Below are 12433 nucleotides of genomic sequence, written 5' to 3'. Positions count from 1 at the left end.
ATGGTAGATCCCAAACCATGGCTGGGAGTTGGCTGGGAGCGGGATGGTTGGTTTGAATGAACGCTGTGCCAGAGTTGGTGCTAACATCTTGCCCAGGACCTATGTTTCCAGTTTCTGGTTTATTTAGTAGCACATAAACTATAAAATCCACGCTCATGGATTAGTGGAAGCCCATTGTGTGTTTTCCATGGGCTTGGTTTAGTGCTGGAGCCCAAAAGGCTCTTTATTTTCAGCTGCATTCAGCAGGAAGCAAAGTTTGAGCCCTAATGCAAAGACTCCTTGCGTTGGGTGGTGCTTCCCAGGTGCTTGGGCTGCAGGCAGCACGAGGAATGGGGTTTGTGTGCCCCTGCATTGCTGGGCTCCATGCATCCCTGGCAGTGCTTCTGGGCTGGGGTTTGTAGGAACATTCCCTGGGTGCAGATGGTCTGTCTAGCACCCTATTGTGAGAGCTGAGACCCTGTAATCCACCACTAGAAGTGCTCTAGTTTTCCTGAGACGAGGGGTATGAAAGAAATGCTACATATTAGTAAAAACTGTGGCTGCACTTCTTTTTTTAAGTGATGCTGTAAAAATTCGAGTGACACTTCTTCCTACAGATATCAGTAGAAGAAGCAAGCAACAATAAATATTGAAATGGTAGCATGACCTTGTAGGCAGACCTCTTTTTTTTTTCCCCCCCTTCTCTCCTGTTAAAAAGGAAATGCAGTGTCATCTTAGACACTACCATCACCCATAACAGTGCTGTGTCGTGCTAGAAATCAGAGTGGGGCTGGCTGGCATTTGGAGCTGTTGCATACTGGGAAGTTCCTGGGGGTTGGTTGGTTGGTTGCTGCTTTTCTCTCTAGAAGGGATTGCAAAGGAATCTTGTGTTGTCACCGACGACGTTTTGAGTCTGATTCTTTCACTGAAAATACCTGAAGCCCCATGAAAGGCACCTTCTTAACGTGGTGCCAGCATCCTCCATTTCTGCTCTCTTTTCATGCCAATTTTGGTAAGCCTCAGGAACCATCAGCAATGTCAGCCTGGGACTCTTTGCTTTGTGAAAGTTCCCTCTCTCCCCACTGAGCTGAAAGGGGAAATTCATGAGGACTGCAATTTTCAAAGCGAGTTCGGGCTTTTTTGTTTGCTGTTTGTTACCATACTAAACAAGATGGGATCTGGCCAGGGTTGTTATAGTAACTACTAAGATTTCCTCAAGAGAAGGTGGAAAAAAATAGAACACAGACCCATTCATCTATTACTTCCAGTTTTTCATTCAGAGTTACATGCTGTTCTGTGTAGATAATTTGCAAGACACATCGTGTAGGTAATTTCAGTGACAGAAAAACATAGCAGTAATGAGCACAAATGGCTCTCCAGAACGTGGTGCTGGCATTGCTGGTTTGTTTCCTAGCTTTGGAGGCAAGATGGGTTGTCTGCCCTGGATCTGCAGCCATCGATCCTCCAGCTGTCTCTGGATGATCAGGATATCTAAAGTAATCCCCAGTGCTATTTTACTGATATATATTTTTTTTTTACCTGAGCTAATACGGTGTTTTGAAAATAACCATGGGTTGATGAGATGAGGAGCTGTTTGGGTAGGATATTAAGAAATGTTTCTGCTTGGAAAGAGTGGCAGTGCTTTGGCATGGGCTGCCCAGGGGGTGGGGGTTCACTGTCATTGGAGGTGTCCAAAAACCATGAGATATGGCACTGAGGGAGGTGGTTATGGGCACGTTGAGATGGGTTGGGGTTGGGTTTGATCATCCTAGAGCTCTTTTCCAACCGTAATGATACTACCAAGAGGAAGAAGAGGCTGAAGGAGAAACGTGGCTTCTGCTTGCCTTGTTCCTCCGTTTCACCGTGCGTTGGAGGATGTCTGGATGAGGTGGATGCTTTTCCTTAAAAATATCAAAGCTTTTATTTTACAAATCCTTCTCCCTTTCCTGGGTCAAGGCATGGTGCTCCCAGAGGCTGCTTGTTGGTGAGAAAAGCTTTTGAAGAAGGGGTGAGGTTCTTGCACACCTCATTACTCGCTGTCAGCACTCTTCATGAAACCTGGAAGAGTGAAACCACCACCATAACAAATAACCCTGGCACGGTTGTCTGACCATCCAAATTCCCCAACGAAATTGGTATTGAACAGCAAAAGAAACTCTTTCCCATGCTGTTAAAATACAATCTGGATTTGGTGGTCGCTGTCTGTCCTTTGTGCTCTGACCACTGATCACAGAATCCTAGAATGGCCTGGGTTGAAAAGGACCACAATGATCACATGTTTTCAACCCCCTGCTGTGTGCAGGGTCACCAACCAGCAGCCCAGGCTGCCCAGAGCCACATCCAGCCTTGAATGCCTGCAGGGATGGGGCATCCACAGCCTCCTTGGGCAACCTGTTCCAGTGCCTCACCACCCTGTGTGTGAAAAACTTCCTCCTAATATCCAACCTAAACCTCCCCTGTCTCAGTTTACAACCATTCCCCCTTGTTTCTATCACTATCCACCCTCGTAACCTGTTCCAGTGCTTCACCACCCTCTGTGTGGAAAGCTTCCTCCTAAAATCATTGCAGGGGTTGTGAAATAGCAGCGTTGACATGCGTGGTGCTGGTGCTCAGCCCATGTAAAAGTGGCTCCAGCTGCCACGTGCTTGCTCTGGGAAGTGAAGGCACTGCTGCCTTTCTGCACTTGAAAATGTATATATGTTATGGAATCATAGAATGGCTTGAGTTGGAAGGGACCCAAGGATCATCCAGTTCCAATTCCCCTGCCACAAGCAGGGTTGCTAACCACTATCTACACATCTATATGTGTGTATATTTAATACATACATGAAATATATACACACCAACCAACACAGCAAATGCATCTCTTTCTCCTTTAGATCACATATACATGTGTAGGAAGACCTGTCACAGGAAGACTTACGTTAATTGCCTCCATAGCTTAATTTTGTTGCCTTCAATGAAAGATTTCAGTGCAGAGCCCTGCTTCATGCTGCTGTTTTGTTTGCAGAGTCGCCTGAAGGAAGCTGTGCAGTTGCTGGAGGATTACAAGCATGGGACTTTGCCCCCAGGAGTCACCAACAAGGAGGTGAGGGGAAAAAGCCTTCCTTGCATTTCTGCTTGTTTGTGCAGTCATCATGCAAAGTGTGCTTGTAGAATTAAAGAGGAAACCTCAAACATGGTTTTGTTTTTTAGGCCAGGGGAACCTTGCTGTCAGGTTTGTTGGTTGATGTACCAGCAGTGATGCATCAGCACCCCCTCCTTCTCTACTGGTTGTAACAGTTGCCTTTTCTTTGCAGAAGTTACTGTTGTTTGGGCTACATAGATCCCTATGGATGTCCTTTCATTATAGAGTATAAGTTCAGCAGTGGTTCTTTTCATTGGATAATGTTCCTGCTCTTGGAATGAAGGCATAGAAGGTATCGACTTGCTGAAGGCAATGCAGAAACCACAGTGATGTGGAGGTCTTAACATGCTTTGGGTTGGTTTTGGTAAAACTTGATTCTGCTTTGGGACAGGGAAATGAGGTGAGTGATTTTTCCAAGGGCCCATCAGTCCTATTTTCTGGATGTGGTACTGCTAATTATCTCAATGAATGCACAGAACTAGTGAAAGCATGGGGAAGTGTTGCTGGGGGGGCAGGCTGTTTTTTGTGCCCTTTTCTTCCAGCTCAGTACCATGAAACAGAGCCCACTGGTGTTCCTGTAGATATTATCTCATACTCAAGTCATCTATGTGCTGACCAACACCAGGGTCTTTACTGTGGGTTTTGTTTGTGCATCCTGTGCAAGACTTCAGCCCTATGTTGTGTCATATAATACAAAGAATAGCTCAGATTGGTGGCAGGACTGCTTCAGGAGCTGTAAGAAGTGGCTGTGGTGAAGGAGCAGTGCATCTCACACACAGACAGTGATGGAAATGGTTGTGTCCCACACCCCGTGGGTCAAACAACCCCTTGATTTCTTTAAAGCTCATGTGCCTCATCATATGGATGAGAATTATTCTCAGACAAATGAAGAAAACTTGATATTTTTATTCTAAGAAGTGTCTGCTTGTGTGGTAGGTGCTGCTCTGGGAAAAAAAACAAGCATGGCTTTAAAAAAGAGAGAAAAAAAACAAAGGAAATATCCCCTCCCTGTGCTTGGTGTGGTTTGAGCCATTGCTCACCTGATCCTTTGATGTCACTGCATTCATCAAGCCATAACCTGATGGTAAGTGAAAAGGATCTAGGATTGCAGGGAAGAGAACAGCGAAGAGTGATGCAGCAGCAGATGACTCAGTGCCCATCTGCCTCTAGGCAGATGAAATGAAGTCGTTTGCTGAGGCAAACCACGCAGACATCTGACCTACATTTTGGTCTGTGTTGCAACAAGCCCAGGGTGTCCCCAGAGTTCATTCAGAGTTGTGCTGGGAGGAACGTAGTCGCTGTGGTTCTTGTTCCCTTAGCTGTGCTTGCTGGAGGGTTTCAGGTGTAAAATAAAGCATGGGGGCAGAGGAGAAAGAGGAAAATGACACCAGAAATGTGTTTTCTAGAGAAATGTTAGCACATCAGCAGTAAAAAAATGAATACTTTTTCGTAGCTCAGTTGGATCACGGTGTCGGTTGTGTTGGAGGGCTTTAATAGTTTGGTGCAGATAAGGGGCTCTTCCAGGAGAAGCACGGGGAGGATTGCAACGATTGCAATGTTTGCTTGTTGTATTTACCTGCTCTTTGTTGCAAAGAGCAAAGAAACCCACAGGGAGAGGTGAGTGAGCTGCAGGCAAATGCCAGCAGGGCTGTGAAACTGGAATGTTCACCTGTGGCCTTGCAGCCATGCTTCTAAGAGGATCCTTGTAGCCAAGGTGGGAAATACTCATCCTCTCAAGCAGAGCCATATCCAGAAATAAACCCTTCTTATAGGAGGCCATTACATTGCAGTTTTCAGCTGTAGGATGGAGAATTGTAATCAGTCATTGCAGGCACAGCTATTTTATACGCATTTCTCTTTGCATCCCATTGTGCCAGATAGACACAGCTGTAAGCAGCTCGTTAGTGCCTGGTGTATCTGCAGATACCATGTGATGGTTGATTGCTCGGGGGGATGGGAAGCATCTCACTTGCTTGGATTTCACCCCAGATTTTCCACCTGTGAACCGAAGATGCCTGGAAAGCTCTGTTTTGCTCACCCCAAGCTGTGTTCTACCATTTTTGTGTCTTCTCTGTGCATCATAAACTGCAGGATGGGCTCTGGTATCAAGACATTCCCAGTGTGCAGTTGTTTTAGTGCCAATTTGGGAAGGGGGTTTGATGCATCTCTGGGGTGCTCATGTGAATGTGTTGGAGTGAAGGACTGAGCCAGCTGATCTTTCTATAGCTGAGCACACCAACCTTAACGATGCTATAATTCTACCTCTGGTCCATTGATGAAGTCCATGCATTGGCAGTAGACCAATAGATGAAAGACAGCTTGATTTTGACTGAAAGGATTGTTATCACTGTTTTAACCTCTTGTTTGACCACAAATATTGCTAATGATCTCATGTTTGCTGTAGGCAAAAAGTGTGTAGTTGGGTTACTTGACCCATCTGACGTCGTGATGCAGTTGCATCTGGGAGAGGCTGATTTGCTGTTATGGTTGTGTAGTCCAAAAGGCTGAGCAGAGCTTCATGTGATGCTCAAGAGAGGAGCATTCAACTTCATTGTTATTTAACAGCTGATCTAGAGGATTTGGTTGCTCAAATCCTTTAGAGATAGAGTTGCTAGCCTCACACTGGGCTCTGCAGAATGGGATGGGAATGGTGTGTGGGTAGAAGCTTGAATGGGCTTCCGGGCTTCATAACCAGAATTAAAATCACCATCCCCTTACAAGCCTTTAAAATAAGAGTTTGAGCACACTTCTAATGTAGCATCTTTCTGAAGAACCCAACAACCTCCCTTAAATATCAGCTTTGAGATCAAGCAGACAAGTTGTTTTGACAGAGTTGCTTCACTAATCCGACTGATCCGCTTTGTGGCACGGCGCATTTGGCAGTGCTCAGGCTCCTTTTTCCTCTCATTGAGAAATTCGTGGCTCTCATGAAGGATGGCAGGCAGTAGCTGAAAAGCATAACAACAGCTCAGCACAATCTACATTGCTTGCTGAGATGGATTCACTGCCTGAAAAATGTAGAAGCCTAAAGCTATGTAACGTCAAGTATCTCCTCAACGCTTATCTTCTTGACAGGGTTCCTGCAGAGCGAGTCTTCCTCTTCTGCATTTCCAGAGCAGGTTTTTCAAAATGAGCTGAAATGGAACATTTATGGCCCATCTAAAGAAAAAAAAAAGCCACCAAACTACTGAAGAGCCATAATCTTACTTTGCTCCAGCTCTGGGCAGCCCAAAATCCGGCATCTCTTCTGCTTACTCTTAAACTGGAGTCATTTCACTGCTCAGGATCGTGACCAGTAACTCAAGGTGGTAAAAACCTATTTCTTGGGCATCATTAGCACAAATGAAGAATTGATCAATAGCTGCTAGACTGCTAATAGTTTTTATTGAGGGGAAAATGGGTTTTTTTTTTGTTCTCTTTTAGAAGAATGTTTTTAAAAAGGTGGAGTTGGACACAGTGATCCTTATGGGTCCTTCCCAATGGGGTATGCTATGACTTGCTGTGGCTGCTATCTCAGTTATGTATTCAGTAGAACTGAGGATGATTAACTGATTGATAATTATTAGTGTTGTAGATTCAAGCAAGAAAACGTGCTATAAACTCTTTCTCTTCAACTTGTTGAATGTTAATGTTCAATTAATGTTAATGTTCAAGACCTTAATCTTAATGTTCAAGACCTGCCTGGATGCCTACTGTGCGACCTGCTGTAGGGAACCTGCTTTGGCAGGGGGGTTGGTCATGATGATCTCTGGAGGTCCCTTCCAACCCCTACAATTCTGTGATTCTGTAACTTAGCTTATTTACCTAAGTTTTCCTTTGCTTGCTTGGTGGCCAGACTTGGTTTTGCTTAGATAGTTACTCAGATTTGTCATCTGTGGGTTTAATAACCTGGCTATTTGGTGCTGTTGGGCAACCAGATGTCTTCATGCCCATCATTTGTTGCCTGTTTTGGAAGAGCCCAGTGGTGCATCACCCAATGGTGTGTACTTGATGGCATGCTGCTACTCCATGGTGTCTCACTTCAGCTCCTTCAGATGGGACCAGCTGACGAGTACTAGGATCCTCAGAGAAGGGAGGAATGGAGATGTATGGGATTTGTGTGGATGAGAGAGACCAGTACAGCTGCCCTACCTTTCTCAGCTCTGGATTGGTTGGATGGTCACAGCGAGAGGGTTGTTGTCAGTGGCTCTGTGTGCAGATGGTGGTGAGTGATATCCCCTGGCCGTCTGTCTTGGGGCTGGTGCTCTTCAACATCTGTTTGAATGACATAGGCAGTGGGATTGAGTGTATTCTCAGCAGTTGATACAGCAGAAGGAAGGGTCACCATCCAGAGAGACCTGGACAGGCTGGAAAAGTGGAGCCATGTGAACTTCATGAGGTTCTACAAGGCCAAGTGCAAGGCGCTGCACTTGGGTTGGGGCAACCCCAGATATGTGGAGAGCCTGGGAGAAGAGCTCCTTGATAGCAGCCCTGTAGAGAATGGCTTGGGGCTCCTGATGGACAAAAAGCTCCACACGAAGGAGGAAGCTTTTTGTTTAGAGGGTGGTGACACACTGAACAGGTTGCCTAGGGAGGCTGTGGATGCCTCATCCCTGGAGGCATTCAAAGCCAGGCTGAATGTGGCTCTGGGCAGCCTGATCTGCTGGTTGGTGACCCTGCACAAAGCAGGGGGTTGAAACCAGGTGATCATTGTGGTCCTTTTCAACCCAGGCCGTTGTATGATACTGTGATGCTTCTATGAGCCAGCAGGGTGGTGAGACCCTGGCACTGCTGCCCAGAGGGCTGTGAATGTCCCATCCCTGGAGGTGCCCAGTGCCATAGATGGAGCTCTGGGCAACCTGAGCTGGTAGGGAGCACCAACCTTGCAGCAGGAGTGGGGCTGTTTGGATTATGGTGTCCATTCCAATCCAACCATTCTATGATTCTATTGCTTCTTCATCTCTCTGGTGTGCGCTTCAGCACTTTGTGCTCCTCATTTTGGTGATCTCTCACTGCACTTAAGTGAAGTTTCAGCTTGTGTTCCTTACAGTGCTCTGCAGCAAGAGAGCCAGATGTGCTGAGAGGTACTGCTGCAATCCAGGTTTAATGCCAGTTCAGCTGCCCAGAGCTGGCAGGATCCAGCCCTACGCGCAGCCCCAGCGTCTGCTGTGAGCTGTGAGTGGGTAGGTGAAAATGACACACACACAAGTGCACCAGGAGCCAATTTGCAGCAGAAGGTATAGACTGTAACATATCCAATTCTAAACAGGGCGGGCAATTCCCCAAAGTGCCTCCTGGAGGGAATCTCCGCTGGAGTAAAGAGGTTTCATTTGAGGGAATACTTGCTCCTATAAAAACAGTGGCTGTAAAATATCAGCCTAATAAAGCAGGGTGAAGGGCCAGCGTGCATAAAAGTGAATGTTTTCTTTAAGTCAGGAGAATTGGTGCTGAGGTTTGTCCTCCAGCCAAAAGGCTGCAGCAGCAGCAGGCGTGATGCTGTGGCTTTTGTCCCTTATCCTCGCCATCCTTTCACTAATTTCTAGGATCGCATCTGTGTCCTCTGTGTGAGTGAGTCCCTTCCCCAACCTGTCCAACAGACCAGCACAGATTGGAGGAACAGATTGAAGCTGGCACGTCAGCAGTAGGAAAAGTTAAGGCACTCGGTGGCTATTGGATGAAGAGAGATTTGAGTCACCGTGTTTTAGGGCACAGCTGCTTTTACTGCGTGGTCATTGTGCTTGGAAATGTGCACTGCAGGAAAGCCCCTGGAGCTGGCAAAGGTCGGATGTTGTTCCCCATTCACTGAGGGTCTGCACTAAGGTAACAGTGCTGAGGTTTTGTTACCAGCTTTAGACTGCTCTTTTCTTTTGGCTCTCTCCCAGAAGTGCCCAACACTTTTGTTCTCTTCGCTAAAATTCCCTGCGAAGGAAATAGTCCTGTGCTTGAAATGCAGTGCTGACATGCCTGATAAGACGCATCCTTTCTGTTGTGTGTTCACCCTGAGGTCTCTTTCTGCCTTTGAAATTGGGGTAGAAAGAGCTGCTGAGCTATTTCCAATAGTGTGCTGGCGCTGCTCAGTGTGATCTGTTCTTCTCATGTATGATAGCAGGCTTACAGCCAAGCTGGGGCCAGAGACCCGATTTGCCCCATTTTGTAAAAGCTCACAGCGCTCTGCCCTCACAGCTGTGTCTGAACAAGGGCAGGAATGAACCTGAGAGAGAAAAGTGATTAAGATTTGTTGTCCCCCCTCCCCTCTGTCCCTGCAGTCCCATCCCAGGCTCTTCCCCTTGGTCCTGCCAGCAGAGAGAGGTAAAGAGCTGCAAACAGCGGCGTGCTGGCAGGAGCGGGCGAGGGTGCTCACGAGAGCACTCAGACAGCACCTATTGCATTTCTCTGAACTTAGCTGCAAATGGGTACAGATCTCTGTGCCTGGCAGCATGCTGCCATGGCAGCGTGAGCTGCTCTCAGCCAGCATTGCCGTCCCGGCCATGTGTTCCCACCTCCCTGCTCGCTTGCACTGACACAGCTGGCACGGAGCTGAGCTTAATAAAAACTCCAGCTCCCTCCCCCCACTCCCAAAATGCTTAGTTTTTTGGGTTGAGCATCAGCAAAACCTATGGTTTTTGTCTTCTCCATGTCAATCTGTGTGCTGGAATGAGGAGGGATGGAGGATTGGGGTACAGCTGGGATGGGGCTGTGATGGAGGTAGGGCTGAGATGGGCTTCAGTCTGCGTTTCTAAAGGTAAAAACCAAACATCTTGAGCTCTGGATCGCTTTCTGGCTAGGATCCTTGCAGCTCTGAGACAGCAGATTTACAGATTTTGATCCACCCGCATCTTTGTCTGCCTTTGGATCGGAGGTTGAAGGGGACCTCAGGAGGTATGTGAGGCAGTGGCACAGGTTGCCCAGGAGGCAGTGGGTGCCCCATCCCTGGAGATGCTCAGGTCGGGCTCTGAGCGCTGATGGAGCTGTGAGAGGAAGGCTGCAGCCCCTTGGAGCCATTCATGCCCCCCCAGCCCCTTTCCTCCCCTGAGCGTTGGTAGAGCACAGACCCCGCCGTATCACTTGTGACTTCTCACTCTTCAGCCTTTCCAAATGCAGTTTTGGCAACTTGCTGTTTTGAAACTGTTTCATTTCTTCCCCATTAGGATCGGTGAAGTGCAAAGAGGCCCACCAGCATAATGGGGATCTGTTTATTACTGTGTGCCTCCTTCAATCATGTTAGCAGCAGGAAGAGCCACTCACGCTGTCCCAGACACAGCAGAGAACAATGAATCTATCAGAGGCTAAACAGCATCCCTTTTGGAGAATAATAGCTTTTCTTAACAGTGTTGATGAAGAGCGAAGAGGTCCATTTGCAGTAAACTGTACTTTTTTTTTCCCCCTCTGGTCTCTTGCAGCATTCGATAAAGCAGAGATAGATGGGTTGTCCTGCTGCTGCCGTGTCGCTGCCAGGAGCCCTTGCACTTTGCTGCGACCTGAATGCTCCTTGCTGCTGTGGCCTGGCCTGTGTAGGGTCAGATGCTTTAGGGCATCGTTCCCACTGTCTGAAGGCAGTTGGCATCCAGGCAGAAGCGCTGAGGTGAAGGCTCAGTGCATCAGTGATGGTAATTCTGCTGCCGATGCTGTCAGGCAGTTGCAAACTGGCTCTGCTTCATCTCATCATCTGAGGATTAAGGGAGTTTATCTCAATTCACATCGAGATTACAAATCAGATTAGATTCTCAGCTTACTTGAGCCATATGGAGCTTGAAGCAAATCTGATATTGAGCACCCTCACTGCATTAGCAAGCCTGCTTTGCAAAGCTGTGCCTGAAACCTGTAATGGCATCCAAGTCCTCCAGCCCTGGTGCGAGGAACACTTCTCCATGTGAGCTTCTTACTCTGTTCAAATCTTTCCAGTAGGATGCTATGAGGATTAATTAGTTAATGTTTATCAAGTGCTGTGAAGCTGCAAAGTGTTATTTAAGTGCTGTCTTTTTTTATCAGTCGGGACTTGGTTCTGTTTCCACCTACACTGGTTTTGGATTTGGGTAAATCCATGCATTTCATGGTTCCCAGTGTGTGTTTCTCAGTGCAATAGAGTTCCCATTGACTGTGGTGCAGATGTCTTGGTCCATGCCACTGGAAATTTGGGTTTGCTCCAAGGCTCTCCAGTCCTGCAGTGGCAGGCAGCTCATGGTGTTGTGCTCAGTGCTACTTAGGATGGGGAAGGAGGTTTCCATTGGTGTCCAAGAGGAGCAGCAGCTTCTGATGCTTTTTTGCTGATGCATTTTAGTGCCAACTGCAGGAAATGTAGAGATGCACTGATTTATCCCATGCATGTTTTATTTGAGCTTTGTCTCCTTACAGCTAAAACCGAAGGTATAGATTGCCAGGAGCAGGTTTGCAAAGGGTCACTTGATGAGGCTTCCTCCAGAGGAACTTGTGCAGGCAGTGGTTTGTTATCCTGGTTTTCATGTTTATTAATAAAGCCAGACATCAGATTCTGTGTACGTTAGGGCACAGGGTGAAGCACATCAACTGGAGGTGTTAAATGTAGTGCCAGAAGGTCTGAAATTCCACCACTGTACGCCCATAAATCTCGCTACAAGCATCCTGCCCTAACTCAACGCCTTGGCTGGGGATCGTGGTGTGCATTTGTGCTAAATATCACTTTTCGAGAAGTGGGAATGTGGGTTTGGGGACTGGAGCTGGAGAGAAGTGGGAGAAAGGCACGCGAAGCATGAGTGATCGCACTCCTAGGGAAGAAAGCATGGGAGGGAGTGGAGCAGCACACGCTGGCAGGAGGCTCTGTCGGGCGGCACCGCCTGCCTCGTGCTTGGCACCGGTGCTGGGTTTAGTGGAATACTAAAAATAGGGGTTTCCTTTCCCGTTACCTGCTGGGAAGCTCTGGGGATGCTGTCTGGCGTGGTCTGTAAATGCCTTTAATCATTAGAAAGGCAGCGGAGAAAAACATGGCGCTGTAAGAGGAGATGGCGTGTTGGGGAGCGCAACACAGCGGGCACTTGGGGGAGGTCTTCATCTGTAGCCACATAAGCCTGAAAACGTGGGACTTCTCTCTTTTGAAAACAGCTAAGCCTTGTTGCCGTGCTCTTTGAAAGCATGGGGTGGAGGTGGACCTGTGTTTCAGCAGCCTCAGAGCCTGCCACAAACAAGGGCAAGTAGTCTGTAAAGAGCTTTCTAACCTGTGTGCACCACGGGCTGTAAGGAGGGGGAAAAACAGCTCATGGTTTGGTCCAGGATTTTGACATTTTCCTGCTTTTAATAAGCAGATAAGTTAATCCCTGAGGAATGACTGGTAGCCTTTATAGTGTTCTTATAGCGACAGGTGTTAGATAAGAGATT

At 47.4% G+C, this 12433-nt stretch overlaps 1 protein-coding gene across 5 annotated transcripts in view; it reads left to right on the top strand.

Annotated features, from left to right (window-relative positions):
* Nucleotides 1–12433, top strand: part of SFXN5 (sideroflexin 5) — a 79102-nt gene that overhangs the window by 11903 nt on the left and 54766 nt on the right. For all 5 annotated transcript variants that reach the window (XR_006167658.1, XM_042811910.1, XM_042811913.1 and 2 more), the window contains one exon: nt 2990–3067. Coding sequence is in view for 1 of the 5 variants with exons in the window: in XM_042811910.1 (XP_042667844.1) it covers nt 2990–3067 (78 nt within the window). In the remaining 4 variants the exon portion in view is untranslated. The remainder of the gene's footprint in view (nt 1–2989; nt 3068–12433) is intronic.

Source organism: Centrocercus urophasianus, unplaced genomic scaffold (genome assembly GCF_019232065.1).
Source record: "Centrocercus urophasianus isolate 14NV4802_14NV808 unplaced genomic scaffold, USGS_Curo_1.0 seq_13, whole genome shotgun sequence".
NCBI lineage: Eukaryota > Metazoa > Chordata > Aves > Galliformes > Phasianidae > Centrocercus > Centrocercus urophasianus.
This window is presented reverse-complemented; position numbering and strand designations above follow the sequence as displayed.